The sequence below is a fragment of the Limanda limanda genome, chromosome 6 (assembly GCF_963576545.1).
Source record: "Limanda limanda chromosome 6, fLimLim1.1, whole genome shotgun sequence".
Taxonomy (NCBI): domain Eukaryota; kingdom Metazoa; phylum Chordata; class Actinopteri; order Pleuronectiformes; family Pleuronectidae; genus Limanda; species Limanda limanda.
The window spans coordinates 18,131,738-18,157,515 of record NC_083641.1 but is presented as its reverse complement, the minus strand read 5'-3'; the positions used below and the strand labels follow the sequence as shown (position 1 = coordinate 18,157,515).

The window sequence follows — 25,778 nt, the reverse complement described above, 5'->3', positions numbered from 1 at the left end:
GAAGCTGAACGAGGAAACCTCAGGCGTCGTAGACAGATAAACAGCCGGGAGAGGTGTGAGCCCAGCGAGCACACAGCTGTCAGACACCCGAGAGAGCAGCTCCACAGGGCGGACCGGGTCCTCCACACAGCGAGGGTCGACATGTCGGAGACGTACGGTACGTGGGGGGGCTTGTGCTGTCATTCAAAGCTCGCTAGCTGCGCGGCTCTTAGCGACGCTGCTAGTTAGCGGGCTGCACGGTTAGCTCAGGCTAGCAGCTAGCTAACCTGCCGCCTCGTCACGTCTGCGTCTTTTAATGGCGAGTAAACAACATCTTCCTGCTGACAGTCCGGTTAAATACACGGTGGAGGTGCCCGCGTTCAGCTTGTGACAAACCGACACCTCTGTCGTACAATGGCGGAGCAGGCTGCTTCCTCATACGGTGATAAACAAGACGGTGAGGCGGCTGCCCAGGTAAAAGTTGCTTCAAACTTCGCACTTTGTGATAACATGTTGACACTCGAAGGACGTGGCTGCAGCACCGAGGGGACTGGGACCTGGAGCCGGACCAGTGACCTTGCAGGACTGGGAGACTGTTTGCTTTTGGTGAAGGTGCTGTGTGTGTGTTTTAGTATTTAAAGGGTGGATATCAGCTGCGGGGCCTGTTTGATGGAGGCAGATAGGATCAGCCCCGAGTTCCCTGTGGAGCAGCAGCTGGGAGGTGTCGTTCTGTTCCCGTAACATTTGACTTCTCTTCTCACCACAGATCATTTGCCTTTTAAGCAAATAAAGACATGGCTGCGCCTGTCTGTGACATGGGTGTAATGTGTGTAGTATGTTCTTGTAACACATCCATAGTCCATGAGCACTGACAGAAGAAATAAGTAAAACACTATCAATCAATAATACTCTATCACACTATTATTGAGGCTGATATTGATCCAGATTGATGTAAGAAAACCTTTCTGATATAGACTTTAGAAATATGTATTTTATTTACATATATATTTCCCTACTCCTAATAGGGATTCTGATAACTGGACTTTAAATATCGTTTGACACAGAGTACCAATTCAATACCACTGTTTTTTTTTTAAATACTTCTACAACCAATTTTAAAAGCTGTATGCTAGTGATGATTGCTATCGTTATTTTACGGCCGATTGCTACATTTGTAATTGGAAACACCAGTGCCACCCCTTGAAACTGATTTCTTGCAAACAACACATTGTTGTTTTGCTTGTGAGACTTCTACAGGCATGGAATATTTTCAAATTGCTGACATTTTAGCCAGCTGTGGCTGACACTGCACCACCGGGAATCACTTCTTCGCCTTTCTAACAACAGGACTTGGCAGTGCAATGCAACTGCTGTGTTGGAGCGGCGAAGAATAAGGGATTTCCAGATAAAGAGTATTGCAGTTGTATCTATATGAAACTAAAATACTATAGAAAATGTGGTAGATCAGAACATAGATTTGTGTGGATGCCTGACCCAGTATTTCTGACAGTATAGCAGGCATTTCCAATGCTGGTACTGCTATCAGAACATCTGTGATGCATTAAACATAGATGGTATATACACATATGATAGAGATAGAGGTCATTGTTTATTTAGTTTCCAGCGTTTAATTTCACAAGTGTGCATCTGACTGTAAAGACACTGTTGGACTCTGCACCACCATCTGCTCAGCTGTGATGCACACTCTGCAGACAACGCTGAATGTTATTAACGTGTTGGAGCACATAATCAACTTGCAACATATTTCTTGATTTTGTCTTCGGGCAATAATCTGGCAATAACATCAGCAGGCCTTTGATGGCTCTAGAAAGGACTAGTATGACTCTGGTTTAAAGAATTCCCAGCACAAAAGCTCTGACACAATAGTCCCAGTTGTTTTTAAAATGCACACCATCCTCCTGTTCTGTTGCACTCTCTGTTTCCACTTGTTCCCTGTCTCCTTCGCTCCTTGCATGAAACCTCCTCCCATCTCTCTGATGGTAGCTGTAATAGCCCTTTATTGATTTCTGTCTCAATCTCCTGTGCTGTCTCTTCTCCAGCACGGCCAGTGGTGGAAATAGTGAAATAAAAAAAAGTACATGAATGTGATATATGAAAGTTAACAGAATATATCCCCTATCTGCCCCTTGGACACTGCATAGAAGACTATTTTCACAGCTGTCATTTTAATAGCAAATTATTATTTGAGGAAATATCAGAAGAATGATCGATAATGACTTAATGTTAGTTGCAATAGTAATTGCTCTGTGCACTTTGTCTGTAGAGGAAACGGGGAAAATAATTTAGGTCTGAGTTTGTGAAATGTTGTCACAGTGTAAGTGAATGCAGATAAGTGTTAGTCTGTTCCCTCGGGGGTTATGTGATATCAACGTGTTTATAAATAAATAAATACAATCGCCTTAAAGGCTGCTTTTGAGAGGGCAGTGCTGCATTCCTCTCTCCTCATTGCTTTGACATAATGACAGCTTGATTATTGTCTGTAGATCTCGCGTGGGAATATGTAATGTCTGGGAAGATGCTGAGGCAGACTTTTAATACAGATCTGTTAGCCTTAGAATCTGTCAGTCCTACTGTCATGGCCGTTGACAATGTGCGGTTGAGATTGTTGCAGGAGAAAAACTGTAAGTGCTTGTAAGTGCTGGTGCTTTGCTGGAGCTGTTCCATTACCACGAATTTGTCCTCTGACTTGTGTTGCTTGAGAAAACATCCGCCTCAACAAACAAAGGTGCACCGTAAACAGAGCCAGCGGCTGTGTGTGTTGGCAGATGAAGGTGGCTCCAAAAGCCCTAGCTTGATTAGGGTAAATGTCACACAGGAACTGAAAATCTATCTCATCCATCTCTCCGTTCTTTTTCCGCAGTGACTCTTTCTGTTAACCTTGTGTGAAGCTGAATATTCACAGGATGTTCACCTGGCTAATCTCTACACTAATGATTTGCCAGACCATTACTCCTGCACGTAGAGCCTGCACTTAGGCTTCAACCAAAAAGTACACACTGCACCTTCAAATTCTAACTGAAGAAGAAGCTCAGAGGGAAAGTTGTTATGTAGTGCTATCTTAGTTTTCCTCTCATATTCTTAGGAAAAACACAGCCATTTCCAGATTTTCTTATATTCTCCTATGTATTCTACTTAAAGCAGAAAAACACAACGTGCTCAAATACAGCAGAAAAAACATTGTATTTCTTAGAGATAAGCTGTGTTAACGATGACCTTTGCACAAAAGTTATACCTTTGAACACTGAGCACAATTCATCGCTGCACTTTATCTTCCATTGCTTGGAGAAAATTTCATCATGGCATTATTTTGTTGCTGTTTCATTTTATTGATTTATTTATTTTGAGATCCCCATCAAAGACAATCTGTCTTCTAGTCATCTGTTTTTGTTGTTGTATCCTCTGTATTCTTAAGTGTTGTTGTGGCCTGTTGTGGCCTGAATGAGGATGTACTTCAGATTGTGCAGATTTCAGTAGGCTATCTCTAATGCGGTGCAGGAGGACACATTTTAGTTCACACAGAGAAATGACCACCTCCGAATGTGGACTGAGTAATCAGGTATTTGATGGATGTAAATTCCAGGTCTGAACATCGTCATTGTTTCATGTCTCATGGATCTACACACGCAAATGCCCTTTGCACTAACTTTGGTCACAGCACACAAAGGTTGCCTGTGCTGGCCTTGCATGTCAGGGTCCCGGGTCATTCTGCATCTTATGCGTCAATGGTGTCGACCCGACTCACCAAAACAACAACATCTGTACAGCCAGCTGGCTGACGTCATTCAATCCCTTGATGAGTCAGTTACCCGAAACCAAGTTTAATAGCTCCACGGCCGGGGCTTTGCTCTAATGACATGTTTTATTAAGGGCTGTTGCTTCTTCACGGCTTCAAACACATTTGTTTTTTTCACCTCAGACAAACAAGCATATTAAATTAGAATCAGAAGTAGCATGTTATGGTGATTACATGCTAGGCTTTGCGATTTGTAGGCTAATTTAAGGTTGTTGAACACTGTGAAAGTAGCAGCTCAATGGGATTAAGAGGAAATCTGACGGATTGTCTCTGAGGATGGAAGTGCAAAGAGCAGCAGGCTTAGTGTTACATTGATCTCTTCCTCCTCTCCTCTGCTTTCAGACTTCCTGTTTAAGTTCCTGGTGATTGGCAGTGCTGGGACTGGGAAATCCTGCCTCCTGCACCAGTTCATTGAGAGCAAGTGTAAGTGTTCCTTCTTTAAAGCTCATTTGTCGCTTCAGGGTTGGATAAGAGTGAATTAATTAGAGTGTTATTACACAGATTGTCATGTAATTAGTGTCACAGATTCCCATATCACATAAAGCCTCTCACGCTCCTGTGGGGTTAGACTCTGTGGAATTTAGTTCCTCCTGAGAAAGTTATTCATAGACTTCCATAATGAATCAAACCAGAGTAGATGATTATTGAGCCAGCAGGATACAACACATGACAGCATAGTTCTCTGCTTTCGACTGTTTTGGACTAAGACAATCTAAATAGAAGATACACAGTTAGTGTTCCTGTATAACTTTTATTTGCTTTACAATAAAAGTTAAATAACGATAAAATGCAAAAGTCAGTTGCTCCGGAAGTTTCCCTGAACTTCTCCTGTCAGCCCCCTAGTGAAATGTCCTGAAAATGTCCAAGTGAGCCTATGTGAGAATAAAGCAGAAATTCACAGCGAGCCATTAGCCGTGCTGATGACATTTCTAGTGAAAACTGAAAATATAAATGAGAATATAAATATCTAAGGAAGACTTCATAAGACTGTTTAAGTTTGGGATCAGTTGTTCTTTTAAATTATCTATTAAAAGTTAGTAAGTTGACACTGAAGATGACTCACAAGTAAAACTGGTTTCTGTTTCACCTGCAGGTAGGAAAAAAAACTAAATGATCAGTGTGATATTTGCTGGTAGTCGTGTCAAGCTCCACAGTTTTTCTTTATGAGCACACAGAGATTCACACACACACACCTATACACACACACACACACACACACACACGCTTGTATTAATTTGATTAAAGCGGTGTAAGGTTGCAGTGCTGTCAGTGCAGAGGGAGAGAGGGAGGAGGGGTTGACAGTGTTAATCTCATCTCATCTCGACTCCCTCTTGTATCCAACGTGGATGTGATATGTACGAAGATCAAACTACTCAATGTTTTACACAAGCACAACACACCAACGTATCACAGATCACAAGTAAGATACAAAGAGCAGAGTTGAAAGTCCCCATTGCATTGCACCTGTTGGAAAGGCTTTTCTTTATTAACCACATGATAATGCTTAGGGAAAGAAATGGAGAGTTGCTTTATTTTTCTGTTTAGCTGTTAGTTCTCATTATAGAATTTTTCACACTCTTCTCGCTGCGTCCCTGTCACAGTTAAACAGGACTCCAACCACACCATCGGCGTGGAGTTTGGATCCAGAGTGGTGAACGTGGCTGGAAAGACAGTTAAGCTGCAGATATGGGACACTGCTGGACAGGAACGATTCCGGTAAGGACACATTGAAGTTTCTGAGCCATATGTCAATGATATTATAGATGAATGATTATCAACCAAATTGTCTGTGTTTTCTCCTCAGTTCTGTAACTCGCAGCTACTATAGAGGAGCAGCTGGAGCCCTCCTGGTCTATGACATTACCAGGTGAAACCATCACTGCACTCACACATACACGCTGGAGGCTTCAACTGAAACACTGCTCATCCACTTTGAATGGGGACATGTTCTGTGTTGTCGTTCTACATTGTGGTTCCGTTATTTTGCTTTGCTTTTGCTGCTTGCTCAGATTCTCAAGCGGCAACGTAGGCAGCAGCCAATCAAATCGTGTTAATGCTACTACAGGTCCTGCCTGACCTCAAATACTAAAAGAGGCAACTGGTGAACCTGTTGTGTGTTCATCTGGTTGTGTACCATGTACCTCCCTCTAGCACTGTATTGACTGCTAGCATGGCACGTTAGCAAGAGAGACGGCTCTGTTGTGTGTTTCCCGAGCAGGAAGTTGTGTGGTTGTTGTCGTTATTTCATGCCAGTATCAGTGCGTTGGGCACAGCCAGTATCAGGCAAGAACCCAACTGTCCCTCTGCCTAACCACAAATTATACTATTTGTGATACAGAATTAAAACTACTACTTCAAACGACAAAATGACATTTTAAGCTGTAATTGAATCTGGTTTAAACTAAAAATGGAATATTACTTACCCACTATTAACTCTCAATAGTTTTCTATTTATAATGTGTTGGTGTGAATAAACACATACAGTATATTGTTGATTTCAGTCTGTATCATCTGTCCATAACATCTCCAGAAATTTTGACTATACCTACAATGAATATGCACCAGAATCTACTCACTCGTCTGAATTTCACTAGCTTACAGTTGCATTCGAGCGGTTGTGAATGCAGTGATGCAGAGAGATAGGAAAATAATATAGTGTGTGTTTGTGATACTGAAGTGTCTGTACTGGAGTGGAGGGCGATGGAGGGCAGTGTGACAGGAGCTGTAATATAGAGGTGTCTTCTGGCAGCCAGCAACAGAATAGAAAGCAAAAGTCCATCACCAAAAGTGTCCCCAGAGGAAGAAAACGGAGAGTGGACGGAGAATACTGCAGGGAGGAGGGAAAGAGAGAGGGAGGGAGCACAAAAAGGAGGCGATGGAAAACTTGAGTGGGAGATAGAGACTTGTATCACTTTTCACAGGTGTAAAGGTGGAAGGAACAGAAGAGAACATGTGAAGCGGATTGTGACTGAGCTGCTTGGTCTCATCAGTGTGTGGACGAGGAGCGAGAGTCATTCTTAATCTGTCAGTGAAAGCAGCTGTTAAACAAAACTCCACTGACCCACACCCTTCAGCTTACCGGCCTCACGTTACCACGGACACCAGGGTCCTGTCTCCATGGTGATCAGTAGTGGCGTCAGTACAAAGAAGTTTCCATGATAATTGTGATCACCTTCCAACAAAGGTTGTAACAGGAAAGTTAAAAAGGTTCGAAGTTTGAAGGCAGATTGCACAACTGAAAGTAAAGTTGTAAAAAAACAAAACAGTTGACAAACTGTTTCTTATGGACAAAGTGAAAAAGCAGCATCTGCAAACACTCTGTTTCTTCTCAAGCTTTTTGTCCTTTTGTTCTCTGGAGCTACTTTGATAAAGTAAATTAAATTTGTTAAATCTGAAAGTAGATTAATCACATGAAATCATGTGTATACAAGAGGCGACTCTGCTGATCGATGCTACCCAGCCCCTAGATAATAAGGTTGTTTGTTGTTAGCTTTGAGCAGAGCTTGCTTTGTTACGCTCTCTTTAACCAGCGTTTGTTTTGCTTAATTTTAATTTACTTTAAAAGCCATAACACATTGCAATCCTTGACTATTGTTTTTATAATAAGTATAAATAGAGCTTTATATTCTGGTCTTGATGAAATATTTAGTTGCTGCATTTTGGCTTTTCTTGGCAGCCAGTGGAACAGATTAGTTTTCTCTTTCAGAAGGCAAACTCTTTATCCTTCTTACTAAATATTTACATTATAACTGTGTATTATGAAGTTGTATGTGATTGTGTTTTACCAAGTTATTAAGATAGTCTTTAAAAGTCATTAATAAACATTCTCTTCCTTTGCCATTATACACAAACCAAACATGAAGTTTGTTTGATTTCTTAAGTTAAACATGTTAATGTTGTGCTTGTTGGTTTTTGTTCAGCCATCCTATATTTTTCAACTAGCAAACAGTAACTTTAGCCCTTGTGATACATCTGAGATGGAAATAACCTGCTGATGATCCTCATGTGTTTATATGAGGATACGGTTTGAGGAAGGAAAGTAAAAGTACATGCACAACTTTACGAGAGCTTATTTAAGGAACTGAAATATCTCCATAGTCTCCAACAGGCCAGGACTTTGTTTATACAACATTGTGTGTTTATGGAGGCAAAAATATTCACACGCGTGTTTATTTATGTATTTGATAGAGACAGAGCATGTCAATGAACATCAGTATAAAACACTGTTAATGTGCCAGATTCTAGCAAGAATGCTAATTATTAATAAAAAGGAGTCTGTGCAGATAAAGAAAAATAAATTCAGTTTAACATATTAAAGGGCGATGCTTTACCCTCAGCAGTAAACAACATGGTGTCCATCTGTCCTCCTGTCTCACAGCCGGGAGACATATAATGCCCTGACCAACTGGCTGACAGATGCACGGACACTGGCGAGTCCCAACATTGTTATTATCCTGTGCGGCAACAAGAAAGACCTGGACGCAGACAGGGAGGTGACCTTCTTAGAGGCCTCTCGCTTTGCTCAGGAGAACGGTAAGTGATGTGAAATTCATCACACATTTCCAGTTTGTCTCTTTTTTTGATTGATTGCTTTTCATGTAGGGCTTGGCGACTTTCAAATCAATATCACGATAATTTCAAACTTTTACATCGATTAGGATTAATGAGCAATTATATTATGAGACACACTCCTCCACTTTAACCTTGAAAATTAGGTCGGGTACAAAAACAAAAAATAAATCAATCTTTGGATACGTAAAAAACCCTATACAGGTTTTACATTTTCGGTTAGTTTCCCAGTCCCTATTTCCATGGATGCTTGCCGATTGTGTCTCTTGTCTAATTTTTTTGTTTCTTGTATTTTCATGTCCATGAAGAGCTGATTTTTCTGGAGACCAGTGCTCTGACAGGGGAGAATGTGGAGGAGGGTTTTCTGAAGTGCGCTCGCATCATCCTCAACAAGATAGAATCAGGTAGACTTTGTTTGATAAGGAGGTTGAGCGTCCGTGTGCAGGTTTGCAGACGTTTGCACGTGTTTACTTTGATCTCTGTGCATGAGTAAGTGAACCTGTGAGGACCTTGAGTCCAGTGTATCGTTCTGCACATGTCTGCGTTGCCAACAGTTTTCATTTCTTTCGCAGGTGAGTTAGACCCAGAGAGGATGGGTTCAGGTATCCAGTATGGAGATGCGTCGTTGAGGCAGCTGCGGCAGCCGAGAGGCACCCCCGCACAGAATAAGCAGCATTGTAATTGCTAGGGATCGTGACCCTACGCTCACCTACAGGCCGACGGAGACGGGGCACCCCCTACAGGTCAGTGTGTGTTCTTAAGGCTGTAGCGGTGGTACATTTAAATACACCTCTAGTTTCTTTTTTATTTTACTCAGTATTGATGAATGAGTGATTACCTCCTCATCTCCTTTCTCTTCTCACATCTCAGCTCCAGGTGTTTTTCGGTGTGTCGTCCCTCTCTCTGCGGACTCACACACCTTGGATCACCTGGACAAATGATCGTGGAGATCACTGCAACCCCTTGACCCCTGACCTCTGGTAAGAGTCACTACATCTTACCTGAGGGGGTCAGCATTGCCCCTGTGTCTGGACAGGGAAACCCCTCATTATGAACACACTGCTATCGTAAAGACGGGGAATCCTCCTCTTCTTCAACAATTACTTTCTCAAGTCACTGACCAGACATGGATAAGTCGAGGGTTGTGTGTATAGGCTGCCCTGCTGTTCTTCTCTCTGTGTTTATTTTTTTCATCCTGGTTTCAGTAACAATCTCATGCTTTCTGCATTTGCACGTCATTGTTTGTAAGTTATTATCTGTAAATTGAGTTGCATCTGTTCATTATTCAGACAGTCTGGTAGGACTCATGATTCGTTTGGTCGGCGCTTTTGACTTTATTTTCGATGATATGTTTTTATTTGCCATTATGTTCACTGTACTTATAAGTTCAGAGTTGTATTGATGGTGACTGAGTTATAAAGAGTCTAAACATAGACAGATTTTCAACGCGAAATTTTCATATAGAAATTTAAACCAGATGTTATTCAAATATTTACGAAGGTTTCCAAGGTTTTGGCTGTTAATTTTTATCTGATCTTAAGACTGAGGCAGCTCATCAGTTATTTCTGATTTTTAAATTGACACTTAAAGTCCTATTGTAGAACCCAGGTTAGTCACTCTGATGTGTGTTTAAGTCTTTTTTTGGTTTGCCTTAAAATGCATAGTTTTAATGTAGAGTATTGGCCTTAGTAATATACTTAATATTGTGGATCTACAGTATATTATTCCCAGTCTCTATGTCTCTAATGTGTGATAGGAACTGGTCCTGTCACATCATTCTACATCCACATAGAGAAGCTTGTGGTTCAGGTTGAAAGCACAAAAAAAGAGAACTAATGCTCTTTATTTTATCCCAAAGTCTCAAAAATCTATAGATATGTCATCAGATTCACACCATGTTCAAGTCTCTGTTCCGATCACAGTGAAAGACAAACCAAGCGTCATCAGTCTCTGCAAAACTAAAACTGATTCTGACTCCTCCTGCTGCGATTTTTCTCTCTCCATGACCTCCCTTTGATTCACACTGTTCTACATGCACATACTGCATGAGGGACGTCACAGGAAACCACAGTTGGTTTTGCCTCAGTGCCATGTTTGGGGAAACTTTTCAGCCGCCCACCCAGTTCCCTTACAGCAGCTCAACGCTGTTGAATCATGCATGGCTGTAAGTGCGCCTTGATAAATGTCAGGAACCTGGATTTAACCCGCTGAGTAGTTTTCACTTCTGATTACTGAGCACGAAGCAGCTCTGCTGCACAATGTTTGTTGAGCCAACCCAGATGTTTTGTCCTGAGAGCCGGCCCTGCGTTGTCCCAAAGAGAACCTGGGAAATTCCCCTCTCAAACACGGTTTCCTCTTTCTGTATGACACTGACGCTTGTGGCGCTGCTGGGAATATGAGGTTGTGAGTTAATAACCAAAACTGCACTGCTTCTGTCTGCACCACTGAGAGAACAGGTCACACTGACCCAGCCCAAAGGATATCATAACAAAAACTGCCTGCAAACTTCAACCCACGCATTGCCAAGCTTAGTCGCTGCTTTCTTACAGACATGGTGCAGGTCCGTGCTGCAAGCCGGGTTTGGGCTGCATGCATCATCATCAGTCTTCAGCTTCGCAGCTGGTGGGGTGAAAGTGGATTCCACGTCCACCTCCCCTCCAATCAGAGCCGAGGCTAATGGAGTCATCCACCGAGTCGGAGCCATCCCTCATGATCACACCATGTCCGGACCTCCGGTCGGTTTCATGCTCGGCAGGGTCATGTAGCGATGCCACGGCGTCCTGCTGGCTCCTGCAGGGATGGTGTTTCCCTGGGTGCTCTCCCTGACTCCTGTGGATGGAGGACGGCTGTCCCATCATAGGATCCACCACTGACAAGCTAGCTTGGGGCACTAGCGGGTTTTTATGGAAAGGCATGCACAATGCTCACAGGCGCCTTGAGAAGTTAGCGATTCTCAGGCGTGGTCCAGCATGAGGCATGCTGAACACACAGAGTGGGTATCTGCCCCCGAGATCGTGTTACTGCATGTTCACAACCTCTGCAGTTCCTTGCTCTTGTCCATGGTGAGGGCAGGGTCCATGATTGTTATCTCCTCTGTTAAAGTTGGAAGTGGTGAGTAGCTAGTATGGTGGCTAGCTACTTAACTCAGGAAGCTATGCAGCGTTCAGGTAGCGCTCAGCGACCGTGTGGTTAGCTCGCCCTATGAACAGTTTGCTGGCCTGTTGGGATCCACCTGCTGTCTGAGAGGATGCTCCTAGAACCGGAAGTCTGAGGTGATGACATGACCACGGGTTTGTTGTAGAAGGAGGAAGTCCCTCTAGTGGCCGACGTCACATCTGCCTGCCAGTCAGGACCGGCGTGGTTTAAAATAGTTTCTGGGCGACAGCGCGGAGGCGGGTGTCCCAAGGCGAAATACCGAAATGAATGTTGAAAGAAAACCATATGTGTTTAAGCTCCTGTGAGCCAGCACGCCGAGGAGCGACATGAGATATTATCGGATATCAAGAGACAGATGGTCAGGGGGAAAAAATCATAAAATATTGGCAATAGTGTGATAGTTTGTCTCCTTCTGCAAGTGCACTTTTACTTTTGAATTTTCATATTTTGTTTGTATGCTGTAACTATAGAATTGTACATTTTATTTGACTTGAACTGTAATAAACATTTTAATTGTAGATGTTAATCATTTCTTACTAAATAACAACTGAAAGTCTTAATTCGATTTAATTGTTTTTGTCTACTGTCATGAGGCGTGTTTGTTTTTCACTTCCTGCTGACATGGAGGTAAAGATGATAGGATGTTGACTTCCTGAGCTGCAGCAACATCTCTGATCACTCAGTCACGAGTCAGTTATCAAAACATCTGAGTGGTTAGACACTGTAGAACCAGAGGGAGCCTGCATTCATTTGTATGTATTCTTAGTACAGTCAGTAAGAGCTGATCCAAATAGCCATATGATAAACTTCATTTTCTCACCTCTTCAATCGTGTGATGAATGCAATCCAACGCAGTTGTTGCCTAGTAACTAATGTTGTATAATCAACCTTAATACTACTGTACATCTCTACTAACCTGTGCTGTAAATACAATTTGTCTTGTGTGTGAGTGTTGCTCATTGATTATGATTATGCAATTCCCAGTAAACTGCTTGTTTTTCCAGTACCACCTGTCTTCTGCATGTTAATGTTAACTTCCTGTTAAAATGCTCAGTTGTTTAAAGTTTATTCCAATCATGAGTGTTTATGAATCTTAGGTTTCTATTCCTGTTCAACGGCCGGAGACATTGTGTTTTTTCAGGCCTTGTGGGAATTTCTTCAAATTTGGTACAAAAATTAATTTGGACATGTAGGATTTTGGAGGTCAAAGGTCACTGTGACCTCACACAAGCCTTTTCTCCAGAGAATTCTTTCAAATGAAATTAAAATGTTCACTTACAATCTCGGATGAGCTAATAGCATGTAGGTCGTCAAAGGTTAAAGTCGCCTCACAATTGTTGTTTTTGGCCCCTTGAACATGATATTTTAATTTCTGTTTGACCAGTTGTCACTTAGACGAAAAGATTAACTGATTATATTTCAGTGGTGAAAGGTCACGGTGACTGGAAAAGTCTGAAAAAAATGTGTGTATACTGAAGCTACACTGTTTGGCTGAGGCACACCACCACAGGGCGGTAATTCTAGTTTAGCAACAACTTGTCTTGCATCAGGTTTATGGCTCTGCTGAGTTAACAGACCTGTAAGTTTAACAATTGAATCTGTGTACATGATTCATTCGGCTCAACCTCCATTCTTCAGGCAAGTCATTTGTTGTGGAAGGCAGTCGGGGCGATGTTAGGATATCACAGGACTCGAGTGATGAAGAGTAAATGTCCTCTGTGTCCAATTGTCTGGATTTATGTTTCTGGGTCGATGCAGTAACAGCTAGAGTGGCTTAATGTAGCTGATGTGGATATATTGACTGATTTATCGATCCGAGACAAGCTGTCAGGATGACCTCATAACTACATTGTATTATTTACTGTGGAAGATGTTTGGCCACTAGATGGTGCTAAGGTACTGAACAGGCAAGTCACCAGTTAGTGGCTTTCTAGACCTTCAGAGCCCATTGGTTCAGCCAGTTGATAACATGTTTTGTTCAAATCTAATACATACTTTATTACTCATCAAGCTAACATATGGTTAAAAAGGTACATGTATGAGAATAAATAGAACCTAATTTTATACATCTTATTTATCAGATAATGTTGGACAGTGTCAGGATCTAATTTTGGGAAAAATGTCCTTTTCATATTGATTGATCAGAAACAGTCAATGCTCATGTATCACTTCATCTGTTTATTTACATATAATGGGACATATTGATGTGGGTAGTTGAATTGGAGACAATACATACACACACACACGCACACATTTTCCACCAATAAACTCACATGTGGATGAGAAGGGAAGCAGAACATGTTTCAGTAATAATGCCAGATTTAACCATACAATAAACAAATTGTTAAACAACAATGACGCTTGAAACTGCCTCTCTGAGTGGATCTTGTTAAATCAGAGTATGAAAAGGAATTTCATCAACATCGAAGTCCAGCAAAGTTTTGGCCTTTTTTTTGTGTCAATTTCAAGTTCATGAAGCTTCTGAGGAAATTTAAAAACCAGTTTGTTGTATGGATCTTAAACATGTAAATACTGCTCAGACTCAAGAGTTTCACTGGAATGACTGTTCATTTCACAATATTCAACACACGCGAACGCACAAACCAATCGAAGCAAGCGTCACAGAATCTGCTTTGTGTAAAATATCCTCTTTGCCCGGGTCTTATTCCGTCTGGGTGCATTTGCGTTTTAAGTGTGACCAACGAGCACCACATAAGATGATTACAGACGCCATCTTGAGTTAACATAACTAACTGCGTTTCTCATCATCCGTGAGAACACCAGGTTGTCATAACACAGTCACAATGGTACTCGTCCTAAGTACACTCCAGTCAATTAGGGACTTGCCGCACTGGGTCGATTGCTTTAAAGGGCCTTTTCTAGTTGGAGTTTGCTTTCTACTGTGATCCAGATTTAAAACGCAGAGCAGCCTTGGTGAGTCCAACACTTGCAACACTTGCCAGGTCTTTGCTTGCGTGGTTTCATAGAGACGGCTGCCCGGTGATTTTAAGTTCTCAATGCAAACATCCGATCATTACACACCTTCTTTATACACATACAGGTGCTTGTTAGTTCTAATAGTGCCATTAAATGAAAGTTGAGGTTAATAAAGGGAGGACAGAAGGAGGAGGAGGGGGAAGAGGGGGTAGCAGTGTCACACTGATGGATTTATGTCAGTGTTTCCACACTCAATAGAGATGAATGCAATTACTAACAACATGAAATTACTAATTTCTGCTGCCTCTGGCGTTAGGACAAGGCAACCCAATATAAAGCTGACTGTAACTGAAATGGTATACGAAATGTCAACATGTTGAAATGTACAGCCTTTGTATCGAGTGACTTCATCAAGAATACAACACAAAAGTATTTTAACAGAGGCTGCATCCATACTACTACGATTCTGTTGGCAAATGCCACTTTGAAACATAAACGACCTACACACCTGTCCCCCACAAGCGGATCCATATCAGGTTTAATCTTATACTAGCATGCGTGAAATCTCTTGACCACTGAGGTACACTGACCTGTGCGTTCTAGTATTTGCAGGAAAAACACGATAGGAGTCTGATGAATAAGCGAAGGATACGTTGTGAGACCCAATCAGCAACTGCCAGACTTTCTTCACCACCTTTTCCATACATCTGTGTTTATGCCCGTCAGGACAAACCCGCGCCATGCAGTTTTCGAGCTGAAACAAAGTCAGCAACGTTTCTTAACTTCTCAGTTTTAAAGTCTCTAGTGTGAATTATTGTTAGTGTGAACTCGCAGAGTTGATGCTTTTCAAAAGAAAACGTAGTAGTATGGATGTAGCCATAGACTGCCATAACAAAGAGATTTACTGAACTTCTACATTATATATCATATGTAAACAATATTGTGTATTTCTATTTAAAAAAAAAAAATCCTCCTGAAAGACAATGATGGGGATCCTTTCCAGAGAAACAGGAGGTTGGTGCAGGTCCCAGGGCAGCAGAACGCCGAGCAGGTAGGGAGGACGGTTGTCTTGTTTCTACTCGAGCGACTGGAGCATGAGGAGCTGCTTGAGGACCTTGGTCTGACTGGTCTCCCTGATCTCTCCAGCGAGGAACATCTCATCCACCACCGTGTACACCTTAGAAACACAGAGAGAGAGAGAGAGGCGGTACGTTAGAGGGTAGGAAAGGAAATGACAGGATTGTGGAAATTAAGGACGAAAACAGAGCTCAGATACCACAAACCACATGTTGTTACTAAACCCAGAGGGACATTATCTCCTGCTCTACACATGAAACTGTTGAGGTTTCTGGAAAATGATGTTTACATTGTCCAGTCATCACCTGGCCTGTGGTCAGCATGAGAACTCCACTGCTGTGTCATCGAAATGTCAAAATAACCAGTGGGTGACAAAACACACTGAGACGCTAACATTAGCGCACATGACTAACTCTGACTGGAGAGATCCGGCTACATCCATACGACTACATACCAATACAGCAAAGACTAAGAAACAATGTTGACTATAGTCGATGTTACCGGTGTTACAAGGTGCTCAGAAAAAATTAATTGTATGACTAGAATTTAACTATAACGCGAGTAGTGAGTCACTAAGGCTTTGAAACCTTTTAGTTTGGAATCAGTAGAAGAGAAAGAGAGCGAATTAATGATAAACAATTTTCACTTCTGGTTGTAACACTGCATCAAATTGCTTTGTGCTAGCACGTGGGCGGATGTTCATATGCTTTCGCTAATTAGCAACAACACTGACAGCGGCTGGGGGGGGGTTGGGTGTCGGAGGTGTTTGCTGCTTAGCGTTTCCTTCTATGAAAAATATAGAGGATAATCGTTTAGATGGATTTCACTCAGTGAGTTATTTCTAGTTGTAAGTACTTAATTGGTTGCCATGGTATTGTGATGAAAGAAGTGTTCTCGTCTGCCTTTTCACCTCTGCTCCTTCTGCTCGATCAAGGTGTTGATTAAATCGTTTGAGAATCTCACAAGGTAAAAGATAGTGTTTTTCTTACCTTATAGAAGTTGAACACCAGGTCCAGTTCACACACGTTGTGAAAATACTCATTCAGCACCTTAAAAGGAAAGACGAGAACAGGAATTCATCAGATAACAGATAATCTAAGAATACATTAGAAAAAAATATATATATATTAATGCGGTAATAATGTTTTAATGTGACCCATTGGTGCAGAAATAAACTGACACTATGGAGGCGTCAGAAGCCACTTAACAACCATGTAATAAGCTAATTTCCACTACAAACACATCCATATAAAACACACCAAATTAAAATGAATGTGGTCCTTATCTTGTTTCCCTGTGCAATTATTTTGAAGCATTGATATATTGTCACGGAGCGTGACCGAATTACAGACCCCTTGTTTCAAATTAGCATCAGTGACTGTTCAAATGAGCGACGTGACGTCCCGTAGCAAGCGGACGTGCACTTCATCTCCTTTTGTATTAACTTGGGCATAGAGAAAAAATATGATGAAAAACAAATCAACAGGATTAATTTTTGAATGGGTTGTTTCTCGTCGGGTACGTGGCCGGTTGCAAACAACAAGTTTAAAAAGTAGAAAATGAAGACGGTTGTGTGCTTCAGAGTGCGTGTACGTGCATTCCTTTATAGTCAAACATTACATCCAATGACCTTCACTCCTGACGGCCCTGGATAGAAAACGACTGTTTGTTCTGTCCTGAACAAACAGTCGATCGTACTCCAGGGTCAGTTTGAGCTGCTGCTATTTGATTTATTAAACTGAATACTATTAGAAAAAGAAAAAGCAGTTAAACAGCACTTCAACTAAGTGATAAGACCGGACTTTAGCTGTCTAATGCCTTCACATAACAACCAAGATTTAGAATAAATCCCTCTATATATTCTTCGAAGGTTAAAATTGCCCCTTGATATTTCTTCCGCTGACTCCTTTAGCACGTTAATTGCACCACACTGTGTATAATAGTAACTCTAAACTCATAAGTGACAATGTGCAGCTCAATCAAGAGACAATAGAAATATGCGTTTCACAGAAATATGTCTGGAAAAGGGTTTTATACCATTTATGAAAGTTTTGTTCAACTTAAGCTCACAGCCACAATTATCGCTCTTCACACATTTTTTTCTCAAAACGTGGGCAAACTTGTTTCTTTCCACGTAATGTAATTATCTACACAGACACATTTTGCTCTATGAGACTCGGGGGATACCACTGCCTCATCTGGAGCCGCATTCACACGTGGATCACAGCAGACATTTAGGCTAAAGACATGGTGTAAATGAGGCTGTTTCAAGTCGAGCTTGAATGTCGGGGCTTATGGGAACTTGGATGACCCCACACCCGCCCTTCCATCTGCATTGTGGTAAGTAGATAATGAGGGAATTTTCATTTTTGGGTGAACTATCCCTTTAATGAAGCTCCCTCTGTGTTTGGTAATTTGCACTGACATGAACGGTCATGCTGAATGTTTGACTGTGACTCATTTGTTTTACTTGCAACAAGCTGATAATCCAAATCCTGAAGTCAGTGTGGAAAGCAATTGTTTTCCAATGTGAGGTGTATCACAAGTAAACTTAAATCCTGAACAAAAAAACATTTGAATTTGATTGAAGCCCCATGTATCTCACAAGTGTCCAGGTTTAATAAGGAGAAGCAAGACAGAAGAGGACAGAACATCTTGAAAGAAATCATCAACAGACATTCCAGGAAGCAATCGAACCATGAGAACCAAATCATCATAGTTCACTTGCTAAATCTATACATCATGTGTTTGTGTGTCTGTTACCTCAACAAAATTGTGGATTCCCTCGAGGTATGCCAGGTTGTTATCCGTCACGTCCACACAAATACAGAAGTACAGGCCAGCATAACGCCGGTAAATGATCTTGAAGTTCCTGAACTTTGAGAACAACAGAGAAAAAAGCTCTCAACATTTTTGCCCCCTCATATTATGACAGCAGCAGCTTAAGTTGAGCTTAAGCTTTGAAACTTTGAGATAATACACACCCAGTATATCTATAATTACTTGGAACATATTGCATCATAAAACTGATGGGAAGTGTCATTGTCTCGAATACGACCCACTGAGTTCTTTCCTCGAATCGCTTTAGGAATTGTGAAAACTGCTTTATGATTTGTTTAAGTAGCTTGTGGAAAAAGCTTGTAATGTGGGACACACATGAGTCACTCAATTATTTTACTGTGAAGTGGCCACGACTGAGATTTTTAACGACAGCGCGGTTTCAGTCATTACACTGTGGTCATTGAAACAAGGCCTGGTTCTACTAAACAAAGTAGGAGATCTGGGCATGTCCCCGAACCACCCACAAAAATAAAGAACCACACATGTATACAGAAGATACTGACGGATCCCATACCTCCACAAAGTTGGTGTGTTTGGCATCCCGGACAGTAACCACAGCGTGAACTTCCTCAATCAACTTCTGCTTCTCGTCATCGTCGAACTGCATGTACCATTTGGCCAGTCGCGTCTTCCCTGCTCGGTTCTGAATGAGGATGAAGCGGATCTATGTGATGGAAGAAAAAACACAGGAAGACAAATAAGATTAGAACGGGAGTAGTTTACGGAAATATGTGTCAATAGGATGTGGCCATCAATGAAATGTTACTAAGTACAGCCACTCAAGCACTGTACTAAAAAGGTACTTTAAGTATTCTCGCCCTCTTCTATTAAACTGCATTTCAGAAGGAAATATTGTACATTTTACTTCAGTACATTTATCTTATATTTAAGAAAATATAAACTACTCCACATTGTATACAAAGGGAGCAAGAATAATTGGTAGTAAAATATTCATTTCATATTGTTTGAGTCACTTTCCATACAAAAGGGTTAAGTACTGATCTTGATTACGCGATTTAACGTCAGTGTTTTTCAATGAAGTACTTTGAGTCGTGGTTTGGCTTTTTGAATTTGTGGTGTTAGTAATCTATTAATCTACAATATCTGAGTAGCTTCTTCTTCCACGTCGAGCTCTGACACACACAGAGCCCATCGACCGCTCCTCTGTCGGCCACGACCATCGCCTGCTAGTAACATATTAATAAACACAATTCATATCCTGCTAACTTATGCTGCTCTCGTTAAACTGTGCAGCTGTTTAACTGTGGAGAAAAAATACCTGTTAGCTTAAGCTAACGTGACAGCTAGTCTTCGCTGAGCCGCACCCGTTTATCTGGACATGAGAATAGAATGAGACATTAGAGAGAGTAAAACTAAATGATGTGTGATTCACTTCAGCTCACTAGAGGTTAGTGTGTGAGGTAAAACATCCTGACTTCACATATGTGGCCCTAGTCTGCGATGACAAGTGAGCTAACGTACTAGCTAGCTGTGGCTAACGTGTCCTACTGACTGAAGGCGCATCCAACGCTAACAGGCTAATGGAATGAGAAGCTACTGGACCCGTGTTCATCTCGGACATATTCACCATTTTCGTCTCCAGAAGTTGGACCTTTGAAACCTCACAGCAGCTCGTTCCTGAACGATTATTCCAGGAATTCAGACAAAAACATCAGTATTTTCTTCGACCGCTCGTCCGCTATCTTCCCCGAGCTAACCGGAAGAGCTAAACTAGGCTGAATTGCGCTGCATGCTGGAGGATGTAGTTCCTACCGTCGCGTTGAGAACAGACAGAAGGTCATTTGAAACTACAAGCACCAGCGGCCCTTCGCGCTGTGGATCACATGAGAAGCAAAAAAAGGTCGTAAATTGCTGTTTTCTGCCGTAGAAGCATTTAATTTGCAGTAACAAAACACTATTAATAATACTTACTAATGAATAATGTATTCTTTTTATTACTAAATTGGAATCATTAAATAAGCGTTATAATGCCTTATTACGTCTAACAAACTGCAGTGTCCGTATTTACCATGTCAAATATAATATATGTAATGTAATGTAATGTAATATAATATAATATATTATAATAATACATTAATATAATATAATAATACATTATATTATATTACATCATATTATCTTATATTATATATCATTAAATTACATTGCATGTATTTATCAATATAATATAATATAATAATACATTATATTATATTATAATATTACATTATATTATATTATATAATGTATTTTTATATTATATTATATCATGTAATATATTATAAGAATAATAATCCTAATATAATAACAAAATAATAATAATATTAATTATAATATAAAACTCTTAATAATATTAATAATAATAATAAAACTCTTATTATAATGGTTGATATTTTTATTATTGGTATTATTGTCATTGTTTTTTTTGTTAGTAGCAACTTCTCAAAATGCGTGTTTCATGTTGTGTGTGGTTACATGTTCCACACATCTGACACCCCTCAAAGTTATTTCCATACACACAAATAAAATAATATAAAAAGTAGCACTATATATTTCCATCCTGTTGAGGTTACATTATCTGTGGGTTGTTTTCTGCAGAGTCAGGGCTGAGAGTTTGTTTACTGGACTGGTCGGGCAGCCAACTCACCACAGAACATCGCCCAGACAGCTTGGACAGCTCGCCTCTCCGAGCATTCAGGGCTTTTAGGGAGTCAGAGGGGGGATGGGGGGGGGGGGGGGTGGCTGTGATTGTCAGGGATTGCACAACTGTGAGTGGAGGAATGCGCCTGCCCTTGGGACCCAGAAATATTTCAGCTGCAAATACAGAGAGGGCTGAGGTAGGATAGGGAAAAAAGGGGAATAAAATGAAAGGGGAAACCAACCATTGAGTAAATGGTAAGTGTGGAGTTTTTCTTCCACATATTGGTCGCAGCTGTGTTTTCATTCTGGTGTGTCCAACCCTATGGTGATCTTTATATGAGAATGAAATAGAACAAATAAGCAGTGTGTATCGTAAATGAAGCGTAAGAAAAAATAAAAGTTTTATGACCTGGGCCTGTCCCGTGTTTGGCCAACTGCGGTATAGGAGAAAGAGACATAAAACAGTGGCAGATTATTCAACAGAAACTTTGACCCCTGCTAATCTCGCTCTGTGTGATTGGGGTCAAGCAAATATTGCTGAGAACACAGGGAACCAACGTGATTGGACAGAAGCTTGTGGCCTCAAACGGCGGGCAGCGCACCTTGAACCCTGCCCGGCTTTGCGTTTAATGGTGGATCCCATTTCAGCCTGTCAAAGGACACGTAGCACATTATACATCATAATTGTACTACTCATGTTGTAAAAACAGAAATTATATTCACAAATGTTATTTCTTATGGTTTTGAATTTCAATTCAACAGCCGAGGCGATTTTGCAGCTTTCACTTTGACTTCATCTTTAACGCCTCTGACATAATGTTCAAATTGTGTCCAGGGTGTAGTATTTCCCCTAAAGAGACAAATTTCACTGCAAAATAGTTTATTGGGTTTTTCAGTATTATGAAGTTTTTGTTTTCTTTTCACCCAGCCCTTGGAGTAATGGATTGGAAGTGCATGTCCGGGGAAGTTCACAAGAAATAGAAAGAGGAGAATTCCAGGAGAAAGCCCCAGTGTAAGATAGTGAACATCTGTTTGAGCTGTTAGTACAGCCAGTTGTCTTGTACAACATGGCAGACGTTTCTCCAAGTATGTGGAAGTAAATGCATTGTCTTCCTGAAAAAACAACCCCAAAAAAATCTGACATCTTCCTCAGGAGTTTAGATTGTTCATCACTGAGTGGCTGAACTCTTCGACAGACAGAGAACTGCACAGCAACTCTTTTACCAAGTGGATGACTCAGTGCACAAAACACACTGTATAATTAGGACTAACCTTTGAGATGATTGATTTTCCCTGTAAAGCTATTAACTGTTTTACCTTTGTGCGGCCCGAAAGGCATTTTCGGGTGAACGCACAACAAATCTATTCCACGTGATGCAGCTGTGGAAGATGAAAACGTGTAAGTCAGTGACTAATGTTTGAGTTTGTACGGGGGGGAATGGAAATTACTTGTGAGAGGAAGTGGAGTGGAAGGCACGGGGCAAAGACGGCAAATGGACCAAAACTAAAATGAATTAATTACAATCGTGATGAGATTCCCTTGTTTCAGCTTGTAAACAGTGATGCAACAGACAAGAGCAGAGCAGTTTGACATCTATGATGAAGTAGCTCATAAAACATCCAGTAAACTGAGCTCTGCAGTTGATCATCATGAGGTAAATAACCACCGATAAAAACTATGTAACAAGAGCTTTGAGGAGGCAGAACTTTAATTTGGATTGTTGTAGCATCTGTTTCATGTGTTTTTCTATCATATCTTACAAAGCATCAAATATCATGAATATATGTTGTCATCAGTAGTGACAGAAGTAAATCCTTTATGTATAAATATTCCGTTACCAGTGAATACCCCCTGTTGTTTTTACTAGGGTAGAAGAGCAAATGCGTTTGTACCATATTTATTTAAAGTATTAATATTTATTGAATTATTATTTGTACTGATACCAGCAGCAGTTTTATGATGTTGTAGCTAGTTAAGGGGAAAGTTGACCATTCGTGATACTTTAAGCTATTGTGGTGCATCATATATTGATGTATTTGCAGATGATTGTTTATTGTTTTTATGTATACTTTTTTTTTAATAAAAATTGATATCATTTTATATAAACATATAAACTGTGTGTGTGTGTGTGTTGTAATTGTGTCCATGAACCACTGGGAGACTCTCTCTCTCTATCTCCCTCCCTCGCTCTCTCTCTTTTCCCCATTCTCTCCCAGTGTCTCTCTCCCTCACTCGCTCAGTGTCTCTCTCACTCGCTCCCTCACTCTCTCTCTCTCTCTCTCTCTCTCTCTCTGGGTGAATCGGAGGGGAGATGCTGGATTCGGGAGAAGGTCCGCCATTATTGGGAAGCTGAAAAAAAAGCAGCAGAGCCTTGTACACACCGTCACACTTTTGGGCCTGTCGGGGTCCGAACGTGCGGGGGGCTAGCGGTGGTTCCGCCGGGAATCGAACGTGTGAGCCGGGTGACGACGGGACGCTGCGTTTCCACACGGAACCTTTATTTCTTCACACAACAAAGGAAATAATAATTGGTCAAAACAACGTGGTGGCGAAGCGAGGTGGAGAAAGCAGCAGCAGCAGCGGCTCCTCTCCTCCCCCTTCCCCATTTGTCGGTGTGCAGACTGGAGTTTGAGCAGCAGCTTCATTTCTCTCTCTCTCTCCTCCTCCCGACGAGCTTTTAGTTGTTTTTCTCCCTGCGAGAGACACACGAAGAGAGAGAGAACGTGCATGTGAAAACTTCAGGGCTGTCGGGCACGAGCAGCGGGGGACACGCAGCTTGTGGACTGGTAGAGAGAGAAAGAGACAGAAAGAGAAAGAAGAAGAGGAGGAGGAGAAGAAGAAGAATCGACGTGAGAGGTTCTGTCTCTTCTGTTTTTAAAAGAAGAAGAAAGTCTTTCCCCGGCCGTGAGAGGGAGGAAAAGGAGTGGACGGGATCTGGAGAGGGAGGAATGCTATGGTATGTACACCACACTCTCTCTCTCTCTGTCTCTCTCTCTCTCCTGTACAACATGTGAAGGGACCATTTTAACAGCTCAACTGTGTTTAAAAGGCGTTTCAAGGCCTTTATTTCCCTTTACTTTGCTGCATGGGTTTGGTCAAAGCTGACAAGAAAACTGGGAGTCAACCTCGCCCCCCCTCCCCTCCCTCCGCCTCCCCATTGAGGGCTGGTGTGATTTGAAGCCCTTAAAAGTATTCATTATTAATTATAATGATCATTCAAAATAATAATAATAATGCATGGGTGGATTTGAGAGAAATGAACGAATACAGCTGCCCCCGAATGTTTCTTGTTTAAATGACAAGTTTCCAGGAGGAGAAAAAAAAGGGAGGTCATAAAAAAATGGATTTTGTTCAAACATTAAAAATTGTTTGCACAACACCACCTGGAATGCATTGGTGTTATCAGGTCTGGAGAGGCTGCACCGGTTCCCTTTAAAACACGAGGACTCTGTGGACCTAGCAGAGGGGAAATAGGATGTTTGTGTTGGACTCTCTCACCATCTGTCAAGCAACTGCATGTTTCGCTTGTTTCATCAATGTGCCAGTCACCTCCTGGAGGAATAAATGCACCACACCAGAGGGTTTTTGGAGAAGTTTTATACCATTAATTTGAGCTGCCTGCCTACGCTCAACACTTTGGTAGCCGTCATCAGATTGTAGGTCAGAACCGGAGCTCTTAAACCTCCTGAATTTGCAAAAACCTGAAGGCTGCATGTACAGGGCTTCCTGGTGACACACTTACCTAATGTGCATACGCCCTGAAACTCTCCCCGGTTCCCTTTTCCTTCAACTGTACCTGGCAACCACAGCAAAAATGACAAATCTCTCTGGATTGAACGTGTAGCGGTTTCTCCACCAGTTAAATATCCCAGGTTGGGAATATTTACCCTGACTCTCCAGATGATGCATGTCTCCCTCTCTATGCTGCCAATAGGCTGATTAAAAGGCACCTGATGTTTGCATTTAACACAACCAATAATCTGTCGGGTGTTTTTGTGCCAGAACTAGTCACCGGTGTGTCACAGATTTATTTTAACTGCCTCTGCAAAGTGGTCACTGCCCCGTCAGCCACTCCCTTTTCACCAGTCCTTTCCCTACACGTCAGTACTTTTATTTCTAAAGTGATCGCTCCACCTGCCTCTGGATTATTGATTTGATATTGATTTGGAACAATTTCACAGGTTGACACAAGTGTTTGAACATCAGTGTCGGTTTTTGATATGGCCTGAACACAGAGGTGCACAGCAAGATGGCTGTACTGCTGTGTCACTGACAACCAGAAGGGAGATCTTCAGGACACTTGTCATTTGATAATTGATATATTCTGGTTTGTATGTTGTTTCAAACAATCAAGATCCACCTAGAATTAACACCCGTACTGGGAGGGAGTTGGTTTTAAAGAATGCATCTCAACACGTGTCTCCAATGACCACTTGTGATCCAAACTCCCTGATTTATATTCTCATAAACATGTACATCAGTCCTGTTTGCAAAGATTTTTAATGTGTTTAACCACAGGGAAGCAGATATGCACTTTCACTGCCTCGTCCTTAAATGAAGAAGAAATTAAAGCAGTGCAGACCAGGTATATTACTTGGTGTCCATCCGTTATCAATGCCACCTATCCCCTGAGGGAGGCAATCCCAGTGGGTGAGAGGCGGGGTTCACCCTGGACAGAATCACCCAACTTGCTTGATCCATTTGTGTTTTAGATGGGCTTTTCTAAAAAATATACAATTTCTGCCTGTTGTCACACTTTAATAT

At 41.4% G+C, this 25,778-nt stretch overlaps 3 protein-coding genes across 3 annotated transcripts in view; 2 read left to right on the top strand and 1 right to left on the bottom strand.

The window, feature by feature from the left end:
• Window positions 1-13,873, top strand: rab4b (RAB4B, member RAS oncogene family). Its single transcript, XM_061073752.1, has 8 exons — window positions 1-157; window positions 4,136-4,216; window positions 5,395-5,509; window positions 5,598-5,660; window positions 8,172-8,326; window positions 8,671-8,766; window positions 8,935-9,105; window positions 9,233-13,873. The coding sequence occupies exons 1-7, from the start codon at window positions 142-144 to the stop codon at window positions 9,048-9,050; spliced, it is 642 nt and encodes a 213-aa protein (XP_060929735.1). The 5' UTR covers window positions 1-141; the 3' UTR covers window positions 9,051-9,105; window positions 9,233-13,873.
• Window positions 13,677-20,105, bottom strand: ap2s1 (adaptor related protein complex 2 subunit sigma 1). Its single transcript, XM_061073751.1, has 5 exons — window positions 19,962-20,105; window positions 18,888-19,037; window positions 18,296-18,409; window positions 16,522-16,581; window positions 13,677-15,632 (listed from the first exon to the last, which is right to left on the bottom strand). The coding sequence occupies exons 1-5, from the start codon at window positions 19,962-19,964 to the stop codon at window positions 15,531-15,533; spliced, it is 429 nt and encodes a 142-aa protein (XP_060929734.1). The 5' UTR covers window positions 19,965-20,105; the 3' UTR covers window positions 13,677-15,530.
• Window positions 20,106-23,323: 3,218 nt separating this feature from the next.
• Window positions 23,324-25,778, top strand: part of arhgap35a (Rho GTPase activating protein 35a) — a 66,493-nt gene continuing 64,038 nt past the window's right edge. Inside the window, exon 1 of the mRNA XM_061073564.1 lies at window positions 23,324-23,970. The gene's annotated coding sequence lies outside the window, so the exon portion shown is untranslated. The remainder of the gene's footprint in view (window positions 23,971-25,778) is intronic.